The 22,643-nt window shown below is 51.4% G+C and overlaps 1 protein-coding gene across 1 annotated transcript in view; it reads right to left on the bottom strand.

Moving 5' to 3' along the window:
* Positions 1-1,193: 1,193 nt before the first annotated feature.
* The window catches only part of Itgb5 (integrin subunit beta 5), a 113,965-nt gene continuing 92,515 nt past the window's right edge, over positions 1,194-22,643 (bottom strand). The window contains exons 11-15 of the mRNA XM_027936003.2: positions 11,173-11,395; positions 7,151-7,251; positions 4,417-4,536; positions 2,606-2,772; positions 1,194-1,913 (exon numbers count right to left, since the gene is read on the bottom strand). Coding sequence (XP_027791804.2) covers positions 1,818-1,913; positions 2,606-2,772; positions 4,417-4,536; positions 7,151-7,251; positions 11,173-11,395 — 707 coding nt within the window. The 3' untranslated portion in view covers positions 1,194-1,817. The remainder of the gene's footprint in view (positions 1,914-2,605; positions 2,773-4,416; positions 4,537-7,150; positions 7,252-11,172; positions 11,396-22,643) is intronic.

The raw sequence follows: 22,643 nt of genomic DNA, 5'->3' as shown, positions 1-22,643 counted from the left end.
AAGAAAAGAAGAAGAAGACAAAGGAATTGAAAAGGGATCTCATGAAAATAGGAAGGAAACTAATAGGGGAAGAGGTTGGAGGAGGGAGGAGGGGAGGTCATAGGGAAGTCCTGGGGAATGAAATCTCCCAAACTATGCTACGTCCGAACATGATACAATGAATCTCACTTGTATAATTGTAATGTAATCATTAAAACATTAATGGAAGGGAGATCAATCAGTAGAGTGGAGCAATCAGATGGGGGAGGCAGGATGGAAGGGAAAGAAAAACTACTGGGGAATGAGATTGATCAAATTACGTAATGTGCATGTGAATATGGCATAATGAATTCCACTCTTATGCATAATTATGATGTACAATAAAAAAGGAATCTGTTCTTTTTGCTCCATGTAATCAGCCCTATTTGCTGACAGGCATTTGTCTTAGCCTTGGTAAAATAAAGTCAGGGGAATTTCCAAGACGGAGAACAGATGAATTAGGAACGAAGGCATAGTAGCCTTGAAGTGACACAAACAGCAAAAATGATCAGTGAAGAGGTTTGTGGAGGGAAGAGCAGGCATCAGAGGCTGCCACTCTGGATGATGTTGAGCCAGGGGTCTTAGTGCCAGATTGTCACAGTTAGCCTGACACTTGGGCAAGACACTCGCCTTCTCTGTGAATCGGCTTCTTCTTCTGTAAGTAAGGCTATAGGATCAGAAGACCTCTGGGGTCCCGTCCATCTCTGACGGAATCTGAGGGGCCTTTAGGACTCTACGGGAAACAAAAGTGGAAATGAGTTTTGTGTTTGGGGTCTGGGCGGAACATAGGAGCTGGGTGGGGGAAATGTCACTGAGGATGATATATAAGAGGTAGTTTTGGGAGGAAGGCATAGCTTGACCCTTTGTCATCTGTACCTTCTATTTCCAGTTTCAGCACCTTAGAACAGAACAGGACAGAACGGGGGGTGGGTGGTGAGTTTCATGCCTGAGTGGTGGTTTTCATGTCTACAACTCTGAGAAAAACCTGGGAGGGGCCAAAGGCACTTGCTCAGAGCTCCCTTGAGCTGCCCTGACTTTTCTGACCTCAGGGAGCCCTCTCTGAGGAGCCTGCTCTGGAGTATCAGGCTGGCTAGGGTCCCTGTCACTGGGGCAGCAGTCAAGACCATTCATTAAGGAACACACATGTCAGAGAGCATCAGGCAGACACCAGCGCATTTTGTTTGAATTTTTACTTTCAATTGCAGACAACCTTTTTCCATTTCATTACAAAAGTACTAAACAAACACGGACAGGAGAGGAAAACAGACGTTCGCAAACTATGTACCTTCAACAGGCACCTAACAATCCATCACCAACACCCATGTGCAGGGCACGACACCAGGCGGAGGATTCCAGCCCTCAGAACTACTCCATAAATGCATGATCTTTTTATTACATATAAAAATGACCAACGGGAAAAAAATTCAGGCCACGGGTTGGCTTTGCACACTCTGGCCCTTCCCGGTAGCCTTCTCTCTGGCCAGCGAGGGAGGCAGAAGCAGCCCAGCATCCCAGCAGTTCATCAGGACAAGACGCTGGACATGGCAGAGAAAGCCAGGAGCGCCAAGTCCTCTTGTTTTTCCAGGCTTGGAGGGGAGGTGGCCTTGCGTGGCTCTGGCCCAGCAGCCAGGTGGCATGGCCAGGCGCCCTCCTGGGCAGGTGGTGGGCTCCTTGCCCAGGCTGGCCGGAAGGGCTTCTCTGTGCTTGCCTATCTAGGGAGCCGTGATCACATGAGCAGCTGTCCAGGCCTGGCAGTCTTTTTTGTTAGTCCCTCTGTACCTCTCTGGGAGGGGGCGCTGTCAGTCCACGGTGCCATTGTAGGATTTGTTGAACTTGTTGAAGGTAAAATCCACAGTGTGAGTAGAGATGGGCTTTCTGTAGAGGGGGTTTGAAGCCTGCAGGGTGTGATGGTAAGAGGATTTGTGTTAGTTCTCCCATGTAAAACAACAAACTAGATGCCCTTCCCCTCATGGTCAGTCGCCAGGAAGGGGGCAGGCAGAGCATGCAGCTGGGGGGCCACCATCTGTGCTCTAGGGCTGGCTCTGCTTCTGACTTGCTCTGTATCCCTGGGAGAGTCCCTTGCCTTCTCTGAACTTTTACTCTTTGTCTCTGAAATGAGGCATTGGGTCATAGAGTCTCTGAAAGCCCTTTCCAATTGTGACAGACACTCTCTCCTGGGATTCAGTGGGGGCTTCCCGTGTGCTCAGGCCTTCACAAACCTGCAGTCTGCCTGGGGAGACGAGGCTTCCTCAGAAGAATTTCCTAACAGACCATAGCAACTTGCTTGAGCTGCTCTTCCATGTGCCCACTGTCTCTGAGCTGTGTGGACTCTTTCTGCTTGAGCTGTGCCAGGTGACCCTGCCCCATAGCACTCCCAGCCTGGGCCTGGGGCAGGACTCTGTGCAGAGAGGCCCTCTGTGCTACAGTCACGCACTGTCATTGTCTAGACTGGGCATAGCCCTGTGGGTGTCACTTCTTTATTTTTAATGCTAAAGATGCCAGGGGACCACTCTTGCTAACACACGGCTGAGCTCAGACATGCCACTAGTCTGGAAGGCTCTTCTGCGCCCCCGTCCCCTCTGCTTACCATCTCATAGCGTGCCCTGGAGCGTTCACTTTGGAACTTGGCAAATTCTCTGCGGTCATGGATGGTGACAAGCAGCTTCCAGATGGCCAGGAGTGCAATCCCAATCAGGAGGATGCTGCCGACCACGGCCAGCAAAATGGTCATGGCGTTGGGGGCAGTCCCACACTCTGAAAAGAGACCAGGAACATGGGGGGTCGGCAAAGCCACCAACATCTTGTGCCCCTCCTGCCCCCAGGCTCAGGCACATCTGAGTTGAAAGATGTGCCTCCCCCAGAGCCTTCTCCTCTGCCCTCTCCTAGATCCCCTGGTGCCTCTGTGTGACTGACAGCGGGGGGGGGGGGGGGGGGGGGGCAGTTTTCCCCAATGTGCAGAGAGTGAAAGATCCAAAGAGGGACAGTGACTGTTCCAGGGTCATGTGGCTAGTTAACAGCAAAGTCTCCATGAGAGCCCTGGGGCACAGCTGCACGTCCCCTAACAGACCACGCCCTCGCCTTGGCCCGCCCAGGCTCCAGAACAGGACGCTAGACCATGGCTCAGTGTTCATGTCCGTGTTCTCAGGGACAGACTACAGAGAAGGGGGGCATGAACCATTTCCACAAGGGCCAGGCTGGCCAACATTTCTAAACCCTTAGTGTGAAGGAGCCCCTTGGATCAAATATGCTTATTTTCTTTTTATTTTTTTTTTTGGTGGCGGGTGTGGGTACCAGGGATTGAACTCAGGGGTACTCAACCACCGAGCCACATTCCCAGCCCTTTTTTTTGTGTTTTATTTAGAGATAGGGTCTCACTGAGTTGCTTAGAGTCTCACTTTTACTAAGGCTGTCTTTGAACTTGCAATCCTCCTGCCTCAGCCTCCCGAGCCGCTGGGATTATGTGTGTTTCTTTTCTTTTTTTTTTTTTTTAATTGGTTGTTCAAAACATTACAAAGCTCTTGACATATCATATTTCATACATTTGATTCAAGTGGGTTATGAACTCCCATTTTTACCCCGAAGTGTGTTTATTTTCAACAACCACAGAGACAGTGCTTGAAAACAAAGCCTTGTTCTGACAGGCACATGTCCTGGATTGGGATTGCAGTTCCCTGGGTCTCTGGCCATGGAAAGTAGGCGAGATGATTTGGTTCAATTTGGAATAAGCGTTTGCAATGCTGTGAATTGAAGAGAGCAAAACTTTTTCTGCTCCCTTCAGTCCAAAGAAGAATAAAAGCGGATAATCTAGAAATCCCAGTTACTTCAAGGCTGTTGGTCCTTGGGCTCAACACGCAAGGCTGAGTTGTTGGTGTTCAAATGAAAGTTGGGCCCCTGCAGTGGCTCAGGACGCTGAGTGTGGCGGCCAGCAGCAACACTGTCCGCGGCGCTCCAACTTCCCTCCTTGGCATCCACCCTGGGAAGCCTGAGCAGCTGGCCAGGGCAGTGTGCACACCCAGATGCTCACTGACTCGAGCAAGGGCCCAGCCCTGATGGGCCAGACCTGGCACCTCCCACCCTCCCTGCAGAGCACAAGGGCTCCTTCCTTATTAGCTCTCTGCCTCTGCCGAGATGACATTCCCGAGGGGCATGTCCTGCCCTACTGTGGCTCCTGTTGCCCCCACAGCTCTGCCCTCATCCCAGGCCCCCAGCTGTGTACCCATCTTTCTTCTAAACCCTAGGAATCGGACAACGGTGGCCTTAGATCCTGATCTTCACAGTGAACTGTATTCCTGGGTTTGGGAAGGATGGTGAGGGGGGTGCTGGGGAGGGAATGGGCCACAGCCCCAGAGCAGGGAACAGCATCAGACACCTGGACCCAGGGGCTGGGCTCCCACCTACCTGGCTCCCTCAGCACCGTCAGGTTGGTCTTCCCACTGGGCAGGTCTGCGTAGCTGAACGTCATGATGCAGTCCTTGGCAGTTTTATAGAAGCAAAGCACAGCCTCCTGGTCATCTTTGACTAGAAGAAAAGCAAACAGAACGTCCTGAGCCTGTCTCTGGGCAGCCCAGAGCTGCTGGTGGTCAGGGCGGGGAGCGGGCACCTCGGAGAAGGAAGAGGAGACAGAGGGGCTGAGAGGGGTGGCAGGCTTTCCAATGAGTTCAGGGGTCTCACAGCGGGATCGCAGGCCCCCAGTTGACTTTATTGCTCTGGCGACATGTGGATCACATCAGAGTCTTCAGCCCTCTGAAGTGTTTGCTGGGGATGAGGTGAAAAAAGGCAGCCTTGAATGGGTGTGGGTGGGAATGGGTGAAGGGAGTCGATGGAAATTAGGAGGATAAAGAAAAGAAAAAGCCACCCTGACCGCTTCCTCTCCAACCCCCAGTCCACTTGGGTTGAAAGCAGGCTACAGAGGCCAAGAGGCAGCTCTTCCCTGAGATGTAAAACCAAAAACAACCTCCAGAGGTGAGGAGGATATTTGAATGCAAGGCTGGTCCCCTGGGTGACCCCGCATCCAAAGATTAAGTGAGCCAGTGGTGGAGGTCGGGCCATTCCCTGGCCCTGGCCTGGATACCAGCGGGCCTCACTCCCCAGAGTTAAGCTGCTTCCTTCCTGCCCCATGCTGCCTTTGACCTGTGGGAAGGAGTCCCCGTCCCCTGTCTAGGCATGGTGTTCTGTGGCTTCCCTGGGGTTACAAGACTGATTTTATTTTCCCCTAGTACCTGGGATTAAACCCAAGGCTTCCTGAATGCTAGGCAAGAGCTCTGCCACTGAGCCACATCCCCGGGCCTTTGTAGTTTTTATTTTGAGGCAGGGTCTTGCTAAGTTGTCCAGCTGGCCTCTCCCTTGTGATCCTCCTGCCTCAGCCTCCTGAGTCCCTGGGATTATAGGCATGTGCCCTGGTGCCGAGCTGCAAGACTGATCTTTAGGATGGAAAGGGACTAGAGAAAAAGGGTGAGCAGGGAAACAAAGGAAAAGGAAATTGGGCAGCAATCACAGGTTGGCCTGAGCAGCAACCAAAGGTTAATGTTATGACATGAAACGCTTTTCCACTCTTGCCCTTTGAACCTGGTGGATCAAAGGAGTTTTAACATGGGAGCTGATACATTAGTGTGGTTATCAAACACAAAGGTCTGGACTTTTCTCTCAGCCCCTTCTCCAATGCCTGGGATTCATGAGGGCAAACGTTTATTTTAAAAGCCTAGGAAAAGGGTAAATGATGAGCTGGAACATGAACTGTATCTGCTGATTCACCTCAGAGAGCTGGATTGTGAAGCAGCTGTGCACGGACCAAGATAATCACTTCAACAGATGCTAGAAGGCCGCTTTTCTTCTTTGACCACTTGTGTCTGGCTCTGGGGAACTGGCCCTGGGTCTGCAGGCAAAACGTGACATATACCAGGCCCCAAGTGGCAAGTCAGAGGATGGGTAGGAAGATGGTATCTCAGGCACTATGGTGAGCTCCCTGCTGTCCCCTCAGGCATAACCTCAGCACCTGGCATAAAGTAGGTGCTCAAGGAATATGTGTGGAATAAATACAAGACCTGACATTCTCTGAGGCCATCATTTAACCAAGCAGACAGTCAAAATCAGGGAGGTGGGTGAGCTGAGGTTGTGGCTCAGTGGTAGGGTTCAATCCTCAGCACCACATAAAAATAAATTAATTTTTATTTTTTACAAAGGTATTGTGTCCAACTACAACTAAAAATTAAAAAAAAAAAAAAAAAATCAGGGAGGTGGGAACAAGGAAGTCTACAAGAGGTAAGCCAGGACTGAGACAGACAAGAGGCAGGGGCCGGGAGTTTGCAGAAGCTGCAGTCAAGGCAGAGGCAGGTCTACAGCAAGAGGTCTCTGGGGGCACATTCACTTTCCAGGTATGTAGTCTTTTTTCTCTCCTTCCATTTTAACCATTTTAAAAATACATAGTCAGTTTTAGTAAATTCACCATGTTATATAACCATTCTCATTAATGCCAGACCACTTCCATCATCCCCAAAAGAAATCTATACATATTAGCAGTCAATGCCAATTTCTCCCTCTCCACAGTCCCTGGCCATCCCTGATCTCCACTCTGTCTCCACAGGCTCTCTCGCTTTGGGACATTTCAAATAGAATTATGGAATGTTTTCTCCTGTTGGCATTGTTTCACTTAGTTAATGTTTTTGAGACTCACCCACCTTGTCACATGCGTCAACTTTTCTCTCCCTTTGATGACCAATGAGATTCCACAGCATGGACAGGACACATTTTGTTTGCCATTCATTAGTGGGTGGACATTCGGGTGGTTTCCAAGTTTTGACTCCTGTGACTAATGTTGCTATGGGCATTTGTGTGCAGGTGTGTGTGTAGACCCAGTTCTCTTGGGTATAGACCTGGGAGTCAAATTCTGGATTGTGTGGGGATTCAATGCTGAACTATTTCCCAATTGCCAAGCTATTTCCCAATGCATCTGTACCATCTTACAGGCTTGGGGACTCAGCTCAGGGTCTCTATGCAGAACCAGAAGTCATGCCAAGGAAGACTAGGCTGGACTTCCTAACTCGGAGTTAAGCCCACCCTCCTCTCCACAGAGGAGGAAATCTTCAGGGATCTACAGAGACCCCCAGCGGCACCCTGTCCCCACCTTGACACTCACCGATGGTGTCCACCCACGTGATCACCTCATCCTTGCACAGGTGCTGACAGGTCTGATTGTCAGGTTTCCCTGAGTGAAGCAGCAAGCACTCAACGCAATCTCTTTGGAAAAGAGGAAATAAATGTGGCTGTTAGATTCTGTGTGTTGGTCCCACCCAGCTCCCCAAAACACAGGACCTGAAGGCTTAGCTGGTCCCAATTTCAGAGGTCTAGTCTCAGGGACTCTCTGCTCTGCCTTCTTGCTGCTGTTAGTGGGCAGCCCCAGGGTCCGTGGAGGGACACAGGTCAGCTTACAGTTGTGTCTGGTCTGGGGAGTCACCTTGCCAATAACAGACTTTGGAATTCTGATGACAGGAGCCAAATCCACCTGCACCCTGCCATGCCGAACACCTGGCTGAGGAGATGGCTTCAAGAAAGAGGCCCCTCCCACACACTGGACTCACCCAACCACACCACAAAAGCCACATCTCTGAGGTTGGGGCTTCCTGGGCAATTCTGGCACCCATGGAGGGCTGAGAACCACTTTCTCAGAGTCCTTCAGGCTCCAGTTCCTTCCCCATCCTACGTGGAGCCCTCCTGCCAGGCTCCCCAGGGCCTTGCTGGACGTGTACCTGGTAATTGGTCTACTTTAGAGTCTATTCAGGCTATGGAGACCCCACGTGGTATAACAGGGGCTTCTTTAGAAGAAGGATGAGAAGCCAAAGAGAGGCCCTATGAATTCCTCTCCTCCCACCCCAGATACCAGCTGAATCAGACAATGTGTGAAAACGCTTAATGACAATGCCCCCAGGTGAGTGGTTGTCACCACACTTCACATAGTCAAAACCTGATTCAGACATTCTCCCTCCATCTGAGGTCACCTCAAGGAGACCAGACCTCTGAAGGTGCAGGCTGGGAAGCAGGCTTCTGCCGAGGAGTGTAACACTTGGGGTGGGCGTGTCCTATCTCTGAGGGTGGGCTGGGGGGCCACACAGAGCACACAAAGGCCAAGGAGAAGCTAACTCCAGGGAGGAGAAAGTCAGGCCAAACAACTCAGCTGAGGGGTCGCAGGTGGTCCTCAAGCCGGGTGGGAGCCCCCAGGAGAGTGCTTTTGGAAGCTGGGTTAGGGCTCAAATCTCTGTGTCCCTGTGACTGCTGTTGGCCCCAGAGTGAAGGGTGACCTCACAGCACCTCAGCTACACAGGGACAACTATCCTGCTCACCCCAAGACCTGTGGGGACCCTGGGAGCTACATGTCTGGAGATTCCTTTGGCAGATTGTGGAGAGATTGCACGTGGCCTTTATTATCTGCTTTTTTTTTAACATCTTATTTTACCTTCATTTACTTCTCTTTATTTTATTTTTATGTGGTGTTGAGGATCGAACCCAGTGCCTCATGCATGATAGGCAAGCGCTCTACCACTGAGCCACAACCCAAGCCCCTATTAGCTGCTCTTTAATTCCAGGGGATGGAGAAGCTTCTAGTGTGGGAGCTGCAAAGTGGGACATGAGAACAGGATGGGAGCTTGTGGGTCATTGCAGCAGGTCCCCTTGCAGGGGAGGCACATGAAGCCCAGATGGTATTTATGGCAGAGCGGGCCCCCACACCCAGGCGTCCTGCCTCAGACACACCCCTCCCACTTCCTCGATATGATTAAGGAATGGGCAAGGAGTGGAACAGGGAGAGAAAGTGGCCAAGCCTTTCTAATGAGAGTAATGATATGCTTGAGCATTCAATCATCCTGGAATTGTTCACAAAAATCCCACTCTCCTAGGCCTGACTGTGCAGAAGCATTCTGGAGCTGGGAACCTGAGCGTAAAGCCTGCATTTCTTCTGACAGTCCGAGCCCTAGACAGCAGGCAGCGGGGGCTTGGCTGGGGGCTAGGCAGGGTGGCTCCAGGGTTGTTCATTCAAGTTGGCCTGGCTGGCCAATGGGCCAGCCTCCTGGATTAACCCACAGCAAACGGGATGGCTGCTTCTGGTCAGGCTGGGATCTATAGGGCCTCTCTGCCCTGCTGTCTTAAACTACAGCCCCAGGTGCCCTCCAGGAAGGACTCCCTAATTATCCAAGTGGACGTATCAGTTTAGCTCATGCTGCCCACACTGGCTGAAACTTGTGTTATGTATTAAAGTAAGTCTGGCTTTTTAAAAAAACAAGTTGCCGAGAGAGAAACTTTGCTCAGAGCCTGTTAATTGAAATCAGCTGGCGCCCAGGGTGAACTCACCCAAAGTGAAGGGTGTGTTTGGTTAGTTTTAGAAGGTGGAGACTGGTTGCCCTGAAACCACAGGAAAAAAAAAAAAAAAGGATGTAGGACATTCAAAGCCTGATGGCCCTCAGCAAAGGAGCAAGTAGAGAACTGGCTTGATATAAGTCACTGTCAAAAGAACTTTGTTTAAAAACAAAATTTTAAAGTTGCAAGTAGGTTGTGAAAGAGAACGGAGGATCAGTGTGGTCTAAAGACAAAGACAAAGGAACAGTAATGCATCCTTACGGCATCGTTGCTCTCCTTGCCCCTTTGGTGCTAATAAATCATCAAGTCTATGTCTTCTGGGTAATAAATACTTTCAACATTTAAAGCGATGGCTGTTTTCCCCTGAGGACTTTTAACAGACCCAAGCCAATCCTGTACTGCCCTGTGGCTCCGTAGAAGTTTGGGCTCCTTTTTATTAATGTCGTGTGTGATGCCCTGGGTTGGCCCCCACTCTGCATAAACCTCATACGCCCCAAGGTCTGAGAGCAGCACTCCTGAGGTCTCTGCTAGTGGGAGCTGGAGGCACATCCCTTGGGTACAACATGCTGTGATGGCTCTGACTCCAAGCTCACGTGGGGACAGCTATTTGGGCTCCAGTCCAGGACACCAATCTCCTTCCCAGTCTGTTTCTATCTGGATCTCTGTGTCTTCAGTCTCAGCAGGTCTCAAGAGGATCTGGCTTCCCTCTCTCCGACGCACCCAACCCCTCCAATTAAACAAAATAAGACCCTGCCCTGTCCATCTTGCCTTTCCACCATCAGCCAGCTTTCAATTACCCGCACTTGGGCTTATCTGTGGCAAATATCCAGCCCAAGGCTCTGCCACCAGATCATTTCTAAACACAGACTGACCAGCAGCCACGCGGCCCCAGGGAGCATGAACTCTTCATGTCCGCCTGGGCCAGGCCTGTGGAAGGGAGTTCTGCCAGCAGAAAACCACCCAGTTGCGTTCCCCAGCCAGAGAAACACTGTCCGTGTTATTGCTGCTGTCATCTGTCTGGGTCCCTGCTTCACCCCCTCACCCACCCCGGCTTTTCAGCTGCTTCACCAGCAAGTTTCAAGAGCGAACGTCACTCTTGCTTTCCAGGGAGCACCACGGCTTGAGCTCTGTGACTCCCCGCCTCGAACTCTGGTAGGGTCAAGGCAGGGCCACGGGGAGGCCAGCGTGCCAGGCCGGGCCACTGAAGGCCCAGTCGTATCTAGAGAATTTCTACATTCGGCAGCAGCACAGAGCCCAGGGCCGGCGCTCCATTATCAGTATAAATGGAGCAGAAAATTCAACAGCCATTGCGCTTGTTTCTGGCATGCCTTATCTAGGTCGGGTGCCTTTCTATCCCATTTACCTTCTGATTATGTTTTGTTTCGAGCAGCAGTTCCCATACGGTGTTCGTGAAACCACGTTGGGAGATGTTAATGGGGAGGATGGAATTCATCTGGGAAAAGATGCATACCGCATTTCCTTTGGAGAACACACAATAGCGCACTCAAGGCTCTGAGAAGGCATTGCATTTAGTACCAACACCAGTTTAATTTCATTCAACTCGGTAATCTAGTAATTTTTAAACTTGCTTAGGAACAGAATAGCAGTATTGTTTGTGTGTGTGTGTGTGTGTGTGTGTGTGTGTATGTGTGTGTTTTCTTCTTCTTACAATATACCCATGGAACCAGCATTTCAAAGCTACCATTTCAGTGACTATTAGAAAGAGTTTTGTGGGCAGTGGGGAGTGCAGCTGGCTGGCCCTGAGGGCTGCCTGGCTGGAAGACAGGCATGGGCTGAGCGCGGGGCTGTTACCTCTTGGTGCTGCAAGCGTCTGGGCAGGTTGGACACTTCTCACATGTCTCCCCAAAGGCTCCGGGCTCTGTGCACTGGCATTGCCCACAGATGCAGTTCCCACGGTTGCTACAGATCTGCCCATCCTTGGCCTGGCACGTGCTGATGTCTGTTGAGCAGTTACAATTGTCCCCAATGTAACCTGCATGGCACTTGCATTCTCCGCAGTGACACTCACCATGGCCTGAAAGAGCACATGAGACACATCAGGGCTACCCTTCTTTATGCAGGAATACATAATTTCCCAGCACCGGCCATGTGTCAGCCTAGGGATACCACAGAGAACAAGACTGCCTGTGGAGAGTGTCAGGAGAGAGAGCCAGAGAGGGCCTGGTGCTGACATGGAATAACATACTGGGCCTGGAGGGGTTAGAACTTGACCAAGTCATGCCACAGGATCAGGACTCAGGAAAGCTTTCTGACTCAGTTGTTATATGAGTCATGGTCCCCAAATATGTCTACACCTTAATCTCCAGAACCTATGAATGATACGAGATGAAGTTTGGCAGATAAGCTTACATCAAGGGTTTTGAGATGAGGAATCCTCTGCTTTGTCTAGGCAGCCCTAAATGCAGTTGCAATGTTCTTATGAGAAAGAGCAAAGGAGGTCCAACTACAGAAGGTGATGGCTGTGAGAGACCAGATGCAAGATGCTCCGTGGCTAGCTTGGATGACCACAGAACAAAAGGCCATGAGCCAAGGAAGGCAAAGAATGCTGCTCTAGAAAGCCAGAAAAACAAGGAGTGCATTCTCCCTGAGCCTCGGGAGGGAGTGCGGCCCTGCAGACACCTTGAGACCAGCCCATGACAATGACTGCAGACTTCTGACCCCCAGAACCTCAAGCAAATCAGTCCGTGTTGCTTCAGGTCACTAAATGTTAATTTGTTACAGTCACAACCAAACTTCACAGTGGTCCTCCCTCAGCCCTAGATGCTGACTCCTTGTTTTGGCCCTTGTGACCTGCAGCCCCGGAAGGAGGAGGAGCAGACGCTGAGAGCAGAGACAACAGCACTAACTAGTGCCCAAAGACCTCAGGTTAGGAACCGTTTGCCAGGCTTTCAACTCTGCTGGTTCTTACAATAACCGGATGAGGTAGGTTTTGTCCTTCTTATCCTCATTTGATGAGCCATGAAACAGAGGCAGAAAGACAAAGCAGCTTGTTGAAGGTCGTATAGTAGTGGCACTATAGCCCAAGGCTTCAACTCCAGGCTCTGCCGCCTCCTATGAGCAGGCCCTGGCCACGACGAGAGCCTACTGTGGCCAGTGGGCTCTCCCTCTCTGGGGGTTGGGGGTGGCCCTGTCCTCTGCCCACAGGGCGTTGGGCATTGCTTTGGAGTTCTGCAGGAGTCTAGGGCAGGGGCATCATGGCTCAGAAGACTGTGTGTGTGATGTGAGAGTGGATGACTGTGGCAGTGTGTGTGCTGGACAGAGAAAAACATGGACACTGTCATCCTCCCAGGAACCTCCCTGTGACCACTAGACAGTGTGAACTGAGTGTGACCGTAACCTAGGTCACGACCTGACCCCAGAGCCTCTTCACTGGCTACTTAACTTCCTGGCCCTGCTTCCCCGGTTCTGTGTGACCTGTAGTGTCTACGACCTGCAAGGGACAGGGAGACTGGAGAGGCCAGGCCTCCCAACTCTCCCATGCAGCACGGCCTCTCCACTCACCCAGGCAATTCTGAGCTTCAGCACATTTCACAGCAGAGCTGCGGCATATGGCAAGGGCCCTGGGAGGGGAAGACGCGGGGCCTTTGTGAAGACGCCAGGCCAGGAGGAGGCTGAGGCATGCAGCTGGCATGGGATGTGGATGCCACAGGAGGGCACAGTGCCCTGCTGCTCCAGGGTTACAAATAGGGAGGGACAGCAAGTGGCACAAGGCCACGGACTTGGGCATGGGTTTAAGGACTGCCCCGCCCTCACCACACCAGAGTGTGGCCAGCACTGGTCTGGGGCCGGGGTAGCAGAAAGCCCCACAGGAAGTCTTCCCAGATGGAATGGATGCAATCTCTGCACAGCTCCCCCACGCTCTGGCCTCGGGACCACACTGGTCAGGAGCCTGGTTTAAATTAAAATGGTTCACTGTCTGGGGCAACCACCCCCCATTAACATTTCACTATGGAAATTTCCAAACCTTCAGCAAAGGATCATGCAATGAACTTCCATACACCCAGACTCTCTCTCAGGCACACATGTGTTGCTTATCACATATCTACCCATCCATCAACCTGTGTTTGAAAAATAATGCTTTTTCAAAGTGAGTTTTCATCCAGGGTCACTCCAGGGTAAGTTTTTCTGTGGCTCTGGCACTTTCCAACGGCTTGTGCAGTACCTCATCCCAGAAAGGAAAACTTGAAGAAGTAAGAGGCACACTCAGGGCCATATTTACAACCTTTTTTTTTTTTTTTTTCAACCTTGATTCTGGCAGCAATATAAATTTATGCAAATAGAATCTGACACAATACTCTCAAGTGTGGAGATGTGAAGGGGAGGCAGGGATCACTGTAGAAGGGTTTGGATTTGGGGTGCAGTAGTGAGGGAAGACCTGCTTCTCTGGGACGGACTATCTGGATGAGAAGGACTGCTACCACAGAGGGACACACTCCTGTGACTCTGTACCTCTCCTGACCCCATGATGGTGGAGCAGCAAAGAAGCCCCATTGTTAGGGGCAAGTCTGATACCTCATGGGACTCACAGTCCAACCAAGGTCAACGTGCTAAGTGGGCCCTAGCTCTAGGGTTCAAGACAAGAGGAGTTAGGAGTCAGGGGCAGGGTTGAGGGGGAGCTGGGGATTCATGGGAGGTCACCCCTGGAGATGAAAGCTTCCTCAACCTGAGCTCAGCGAGGATGGGGCAGGAGAGCAAGGGGGTGCAGAGAAGCTATGGGGTAAACACAACGTGAACAGCCCAGCCCCTTTGGTGGGGGTCAGAAGATGGGGGCAGCTGAGGGGTGTACAAAAATCCTCATCCACGTGGCTTTCTGGCTTCTTGATGACTCTGAAGGAAAGTACCAGACCAGAAGAAGGTCCAAGGTCCATACGTGGGAACCCACTAAAGCCACAGAATTCTTGCCCATTGTACTGACTCTTTGAACAACTCTAGTTTGGTATGTCATTGCCTTTCAAAGACACTTAGGGGCTGTGGCTGTGGCTCAGTGTTAGGGGGCTTGCCTAGTATGCTCAAAGCCCTGGGTTCCATCCCAAGCACTGAAAAAATAGAAAGTTTAAAGCAGCCATGGCAAAGAAAGATGTGGCACGTGCCACTATGTCCTCCTTCACACTTGCGTCTGACATTGTCATCTTGTAACAGGGTTCTTTTCCAGGGAGCCTAGGCTTAGCCTCAGAATCTTCCTTAACACAGTAACACCCAGGAGTTAAGGAGCGGGTACACAAGACAACTACTTGCCATTTTGGCTTAAATCTTCTAAGTCTCATTTAGAAAGTGTAACTCACACAGAGTGTCAAAAACTAGATCTTTTTATTCTGACCCATATGACTTGATTCCTGCAGTTGGACTTCCACCTGCCTTTCCCCACCTCTGCATGCTCAGAGATTTGCCAGATCTTCTGGTAAAAGATCTTTCTGGTAGAAACACCATTACTAAAATGACAAGGTCATTTGTTCCTGTCCCAAGGATCAATAACCTATAAATCACCAGCCACGGGGACTGACAATGCCCAGAGGACCTAAGTAAAGACTCTTCTTCAAAACAAAGCCAATTTCTAATGCTAATTTCTGGGCAGTGAAACGAATTTAACACTGCTTGCTTAATATGGAACAGACATAAAAATATTTTCACCACACAGATGGGGATATTGAAGGCCACGCCAGAGCTCTGTGTGGACTGTGAACCGCGCTACACGTGCAAGTTGTTATTAACACTACCTTTGTTAGAATGATGGATAGCTAAATGGACAGGAAGTTGTAAATGTGCCTATTTATACGGAATTTCAGCTCTGCGGAGTTCAGCAGCTTTCTATCAGCAGAACAGTGCTTGTGTGGGCAGTGGGCCAGGCCTCTTCGCCTCTTTTATAAAGTAGAATGCCGGCTATTCAGAAGAGGCCTGGGCCAGAGGAGGGGGAACCAGTGGCCTGGAAGCCAAAGGAGGCTGGAGAGGAAGCCCAACATTAATGCTCTGCAGAGGTCAAGGAGGGCAAATCCCGCAGCGGCTGCAGTTCTTGCCACACACTGGTGGGGGGTGCCAGTGGAGGCTGAGGGCAGCGTCCAGCCTGCAGGGAGGTGAGCAGGTGGCCACTTCCGCAGGCAGGCTGGCTGGCTGTGTTGGGCGGGAAGGCTTGGGGAAGGGAGATGGAGGATTTTGCAGACAGGATAGATTGCAGCATTCTTCTGACAGAAGAGAAAGATTCAGGAGGAAGTTCTCGGGGGAAATGGAGGGGCTGAAGAGAGTAGCAGAGAGGAACGGGAGACTGTGCCAGAGACAGATGCTGGGGCCCGGGTCTGATGGAGGCACTTAGTCTAACTGGTGATCAGCTCCCGAGGAGCTGAGGGGTGTGGGCTGGAACCAAAGTTAAATCTTCCTCTACCATTTGCTGTCCCCCTGGGCAAGTCCCTGCACCTCTCTGATGATCCATTCCCTCTCTTTGTGGCAATGTCATGAGAAATATCAGCATTGTTCAGCAAGGCTCCTGGCATCACCTCTGGCACATGGGCACCCAGGAAATGGGAGCCAGAATCCCTGTGACATCCCAGATCTGGACATGGGACTCAGAGACCCCTGTCCACAGGGAAAGGCACGGTGCCCACGCGGAGTAGGAAGGGCGCAGAGTAGGAAGTGCATGAGGCAGGTATGGAGGGGTGACCAGGATGTCAGTGACGGGGATAGTTGATCCTACAGTGGGATGGCACTGCCTCAAAGGCAGGGGAGGGAGTCAAGGGGGAAGGGGAAACAAAGGGCTGAGGGCTGAAGGCGTTGCTGAGGAGTCCTCCCCACCATGCTCTCAGGGACAGTGGTGTGCATTTTTTTTTTTTTGTACCAGGGATTGAACCCAGGGCTGTTTAACCACTGAGCCACATCCCCAGTCCTTATATTTTATTTAGAGACACGGTCTCACTGGTGCTGGGGATTGAACCCAGGCCTTGTGCATGCGAGGCAAGCACTCTACCAACTGAGCTATGTCTCCAACCCTGTACCTCACTTTTGCTGAGGCTGGCTTTGAACTTGCCATCCTCCTACCTCAGCCTCCTGAGCTGCTGGAATACAGGCATGAGCCACGGCATCTGGTGCGGGTGTGCATTTCTGTGTAAGCCCCTCCTTCAGAACACCAGGGTCTGAAGGAGCTTCTGGGTCAGTCCCCCAGAGCCTGGGTGGGGAGGGCAAAGACTCCCAGACCCCACTGAAGGAGCTCCCTGCTGTCCTTCCCCCACATGCTGCAGGAAGTCCCCAGTGGAATACAACTTGGGATCAGTTGGGAAGGGAAGTAAGCCTGGCCTTCAGCCTGGCCCCTGAGGCAGGATGCAAGTGGCTCTCACTCCCAACCCAGGAACGAAACCCCTGCTCTGCCTCAACCTCATGCTCGACTCCATGTCTGATGAGGCCCAAAGTGGCCGTGGTGACCGGACCAGCTGGAGGGCAGAGGGCCTGGAGGAGGAGGGAGCCAGCGTGGACTGGGCAGAACTGAGCTGCTGGCATCGTCTTTCGTCCTTAGCTCAGGAACAAGGGTCACAACCAGGCAGACGATGGCCCGATGGCCGATGGCCCGTTGGGGTACAAATCACCTCTAAACAGCTGGTTCAAAACAGTTCCCATCTAGCTGTGGAATGCACTGTGGTTTCCCAGCTTCCCTCAGGGCGGCCTCTCTCCCTGGGGAGTCCTTTCTGACTGGAAGGCTGAGGAGGAGAGGATAGCTCAGCCCCCAAGACAGGAAGGGCCCGTCCTTTCTCTCCCCTCCTGGACGCCCACCTCAGATGTCTCTGCCACTCCCACTTCTTCTTCCTGGCAGTTTCTCCTCTCCCCTGGAGTCCCCATGGAGGTCTCTCCCCCTCCATGTCCCCTCTCCCCATTTTCCCTCTTCTCAGAACAGGCGGGGGTGTCAACAGGAAGTGGCTAAAGAAATTGAAGGGCGTGTGCTGGAGGCTTTGGCCCATCTGGGGTGATTTCCCTGTGCGTTCATGTCAGGTCTCACATGTGTTCTAGACCTCTCTGGGTGAGACCTTGGGTGCGGCTTCTGGAACTCTCCAACAACTGTCATCAGAGGGACAGGAACCAGATCAGCAGCTCTGTGTGCTTCAGTCACAGTGCCCGTCACTCTGGGGCCCTGCAATGCCCAGAGCTAGAATCACAGCCCGGTGATTGCGCCTGAGGAAGTGAGAGTATGGCAGGCCCCAGCCACTGACATTATGTGAGGCTGCAGGCCACCCTGCAGGAGCACCTGACCTAGGGGCAGGCTGGGCTTTCGGTGGCCAGACAGATCCCCAGGCTTCCAGGGGAGATGGCCTCCGTCTGCTGCTTTGAACAGGAAGGGGAAATCCCTCCTGAGCTGCGCTATTCCTGGTTCTCCGTTGACAAGCAGGCTGCAGTTACATAACAGCCCCTCCCATGTCCTCACATGTCCTTGCCTGGCCTGTGTCACCCAGTCTTGTTCCTGTGAGAACGTGCCCATCCCACTATTCTACCTTTCCCTCCATGCACGGGCCTTGCTTCCAGAAAGATAAAAGAACTGGGATTCCTGAAATGCCCAGGGCACAGGACAAGCTCCCAGGTCCCACACAGGCCTGGGGTCAGCAGCTGCAGTTCCTCGGCAGCAACTATATCAACCCTGGGGGAGGACAGGTGGCTCTGGTAGCTTTGTTCTTCTCACCACGGGTTCCCTGAGCCCGTGAGCACAGTATCATCTGGCTAAAGGGAAGTGATGATAGAACTAGCCAGGTGAGGGCGGTTCCTCCTCAGGAGAACCCTGCACGCAGTGGCTTCAACAACCCGACTCGCCAGCCAAGAGCCTCCCTTGCTCAGCTTACTCCCTTCCCATCACTGCCCTGAGGCTCTGGGACTGCAGACCAGAGTATTGTTTTTTTAAAATTTTTTGGGGGTTGGGGTACTGTGGATTAAATTCAGAGGCATTCAAATGCTGAATCACAACCCCAGTCCTTCTTTTTTTGTATTTTATTTAGAGATGGATCCCCCCCCCCCCCCCCCAGGGATTGAACTCAGGGCACTTGGCCACTGAGCCACATCCCCAGCCCTATTTTTTATTTTATTTGGAGACAGGATCTCACTGAGTTGCTCAGCGACTTGTTTTTTTGCTGAGGCTGGCTTTGAACTCATTAACCTCCCACCTCAACCTCCCAAGCTTCTGGGATCACAGGCACGTGCCACTGCGCCCAGTCAGTGGCTCTCACCCACCTGCTTGCTGCTCTGGGCAGCGGCCCAGTGTCCTCACTGGTCAATAGGGGGTAGCACCTATCTCACAGGGTTGGGGAAATGCTTTGAAATATGCAATAGAGAAATGTACAGTTTACTTTGCTGAGGGAACTTCTAATTCCATTAAACCATTAAAATCTCTTCCTAATAGTAAAACTTTATGGAACATGAAAAATATTTGGATCCTGAATGTCGCCAAGAGGCCTAGGTGCTGAAGGCTGGCTCCTGGGTGGCTCTATTGGGAGATGGTGGAGGCTTGAGGAGGTGGGGCCTAGCGGGAGGAAGGTAGGTCATGGGGTTGTGTCTGTGAAGGGGATTTAGGACCCCAGCCCCTCCTTTCCCTCTTTGCTTCCTGGCCCCATGGCGTGAGGAGCTCTGCTCTACCATGTGCTCCCCTGTATGATATGCTGTCTCATCACGGGCCCCCAAACAACAGGACCAACTGACCAGACACTGAAGTCCCTGAAATTGTGCCAAAATAAACCTTTCCTCTGCTTAACTTCATTCTCAGGTATATTGTCATTGTGGCAGAAAGCTAAACAGTCAGGTGTTCCTCTAAACACTTGATACCAATGATCTCATTCCTCCTAATAACCCATGCAGCAGTTACATGACCTAATTTTTGCATATGTGGAAAATGAGACACAGAGAGACCCAGTAAGCTATCCAAAATCACACAGCAGGCAGGTGATAGGGCTGGAATTTAAATAATATTTGTTTGACCCACTAGACTGTACCTCCTCTCCAGTCTAGCCCAGTCAGGATTAAATGATAAAAATGTAAAACAACACAGACGATAGAGGCTTAAGGTGATGCAGGGTGCAGAATAGTAAAAAATGTGCAGCAGTCCTATCCATAAAAGTCTGGCTCTTTTCATCAGGGATCCCTATGTCACTCTGGGTCTCTTCTTGGTTTTCTTCTTTTAGGACAGGGCAGTGGCCTAGATGAGCTCTCCAGCTCCTCCACTGCCCACATTTGGCTGCTACATATTACCTCTGGGAGTGGGGGGAGAGCTGGGGAGCTGGGACAGTCCTGGGTCAAGTGCAGGTTTTGAGATGGGGGAGGTGGGGGGGCTCTGGGAGAGGAGGATTCGCAGGAGTTCTGAGGTCAATCTGTGAGGGGGCCTAGAGCCAGAGGAAGGGTATCTGGAAATAAGTGAGAGAGAAACTGGAAAGTGCAAGGGGCGTCCTGCTGGGCTTGCTGTGTGGGTAGTAGGTGGCTGGGTGGAGGGGGGCCACGAGCCTTGGGGTCAGGGGGTTCCAAGTGCCTGCTCCAGGATCTCAGGTTTATCCGTCAGTCCCAATCCACCTGACAGTCAACTCCTGGCACTGGACACTCCCCAGGTCCACTTCTCTGTGGCTTCCTCCACTGTGTTTTCTAAAATGTGAGCTAACACTTTTGCTTAAAATCCTGCAGTGGCTCCTTATCACCTTAAATACAACTCTATCTATCTATCTATCATCTATCTATCTATCTATCTATCTATCTATCATCTATCTATCTACCTATCTACATTTTGGTACCAGCGATTGAACCTAGGGGTGCTTAACCACTGAGCCACATCTCCACTCCTGTTTTTTATATTTTATTTAGAGACAGGATCTCAATGAGTTGCTTAGGGGCTCACCGCTGGCTCGAGGCTGGCTTTGAACTCGTGATCCTCCTGCCTCAGCTTCCCGAGCTGCTGGCATTACAGGTGAGTGCCACCATGCCCAGCTGTAACTTCTGTATTTACACTCTGGGCACAATATATATGGATTATGGCGGCATCCAACCTACCACTGAGTCTCTCCAACTCCCCTGTTTCTCCAAGCATCCCAGGTTCTGGACATTTCCAAGCCTTCACAGTTTCTAAAAGGTGCCGAGCAGATTTTTGTTTTGAAGCAATCACTTTGACTGGTAGCAGTGTGGACAGGACACAGGAGGGTGGGTGCAGAGATGGAGAAAGAAACAGAAAAGATTTAGTGGATAAGCCCTAGTGGCGCATGCAAGCAGGAGCTGAAGGGAAGGAGGGTGGGTATAATACCTGGGTTTCTAGCTTGCATGACCGGATGGAAGAGAGAGAAACGAAAAACCAGGAGAGAACCATGGCTAGGAAGAATATCATGAGCTCTGTCCGAGATGTACTGAGACGGGGGCGGGGGGAGTTGCAGGTGCACAGACGGAGCCCAGGTGAAAGCATGGGCAGCAGCTGGAGGGGACTCCATAGAGACTATGGTGAGAAGGTGTCAAGGACCAGCCCTGACCCTGGGAAGCTAGCTGGAGGAGAGGGTCCTGCAAAGGAGACAATGAAGCTGGAGCTAAAAGCCAGAAGAGAACATTTCTAGAAGGCGGGTGTGGTCGGCAGAGTCGTTGGTAGCTCAAAAGTCAAAGTTGATGAGGGCCCAAAGTCACCTTTATCAAGACAAGGCCATTGGAACCTGGGAAGACCCTTTTTTGGTGAATCCCAGGGCTCAATCTAAGTGAGACTGAGTTAAGGGCCAAGTGGCAAATGTCCAGGAGCACAGACAACTGCTTTGAAAAACCTGTTTGTGAATAAAGAGGAAAGAGAAGCCGCCTTTGAGTGACATGAGCTCAATGGAAGGGTTTTTCTTTTCTGTACTTTTCTTCTCTTTCTCAGTATTAAACAGATAGGAGCATGCTCAAAAGCTGACCAGAAGGCTTAGTGAAGTGGGAGGGTGTAGATGTAACCATTTATCCCTCTGCTAGCCCCACCTCGCCAGCCTACAAGCACATTCAAAATTAAAGAATATTTTATTTGTGCATGGTGTCAGGCACACGGAAGATACTCAGAACATACTGCTTGTGGTTGGAGGTTGTGAACATTATCAGGACAAATCTCAAACCCTGGGGGAGAAGATCCATGCTGGCAATTAGAAAAGGAACAGAAGTGTCATTGATTCCTATGGAACTTAAACATGATTCTTGAGATATTTCAAATTCTTAACAAATGTCCAAGAAACCCCAAGACTTCACGGCAACCCAAGGAAAAGAAGATTAAAGAGTCTCTTCTCTTTGGCAGGACGTGGTCATGGTCAGACAGAAACCAAAGGCTTTGCACCCTCTGCTGTTCCAGAACACGTCCTGATTTCCCCAGCACAAGGCTCTTCAGAGATGTAAACAATGAAGCATCCTTGGTTCCAAGGCCAGCTGCGCCTCTGTCGTTGGCTTACTGTCAACCAAGCAGCCCAAACAGAGTCAACTGACGGTGCTGCCCGACAGCGACGCCCCCACGAGAACTTCCCCTGCCTCTCAGCAGCTGGACCACATGTTACCTTCTGTACCAGAGCAGCAAAATATGACCCCTACACATCAGCAAGTAATGCTGTTTTAAGCCAAGCATTTCCAAAGCTCAACATTCCTCTCGGAGACGACGGCACTGGCTAGAAAGCTAAGACTCCACTGTCAGAGGTGGAAGAGCCCCCTCAAGGGCAACTCTGCCTCCTAGTCATGGCCCCCAGTTTTTCCATGCTGATGGGCACCTCTGACAGCTGCTGCATTCTGCCTGAGAGAGGCAGGGTCAGGCCCAGCCCCATCAGTCACACGCAGATTATGGCAATGGAGGGCAGGTGGAAAAATCCCACGTCCTTTAATGAACTCACCTTTCCAGTTTCAGAGAAGCCTGAGCCCTGCGGAGTGCAATGAACCACAGCCCTCCTCTAAGACCCTGAGAATGTTGACTCGCAGAAATCGAATGGCTGTTGCCAAAAGAAACAGGAACCTCAGGTCCAAGCCTTGGGTTTGGCTTAACCTGCCCAACACGTCTGGTGGGTACCTCTGGGAAAGCCGACCACATCTGGAGAGTGTGAACTCGCCACGCTCTGGGTCACTGCCACAGGATGAGAGGGTTACTATTTTCAAACTGGAAAACTGTCGTGTTGTTGTGGTTGGTGCACAGTTGCCAGATAGATCCCAGCCGGAGCTGGCCACCAAGCCTGGTGCAACATTCCTCATGGGCAGAGTTGGTTCAGAGCGTCACATGCATGGGCCACATTGAGGCCTGGCTGCCAGGAGCCCAGCCAAGCCGTGAGATGGCAGCAACCCCCCGGGGCAGG

The sequence above is a fragment of the Marmota flaviventris genome, chromosome 8, assembly GCF_047511675.1.
Source record: "Marmota flaviventris isolate mMarFla1 chromosome 8, mMarFla1.hap1, whole genome shotgun sequence".
Classification (NCBI taxonomy): domain Eukaryota; kingdom Metazoa; phylum Chordata; class Mammalia; order Rodentia; family Sciuridae; genus Marmota; species Marmota flaviventris.
This window is presented reverse-complemented; position numbering and strand designations above follow the sequence as displayed.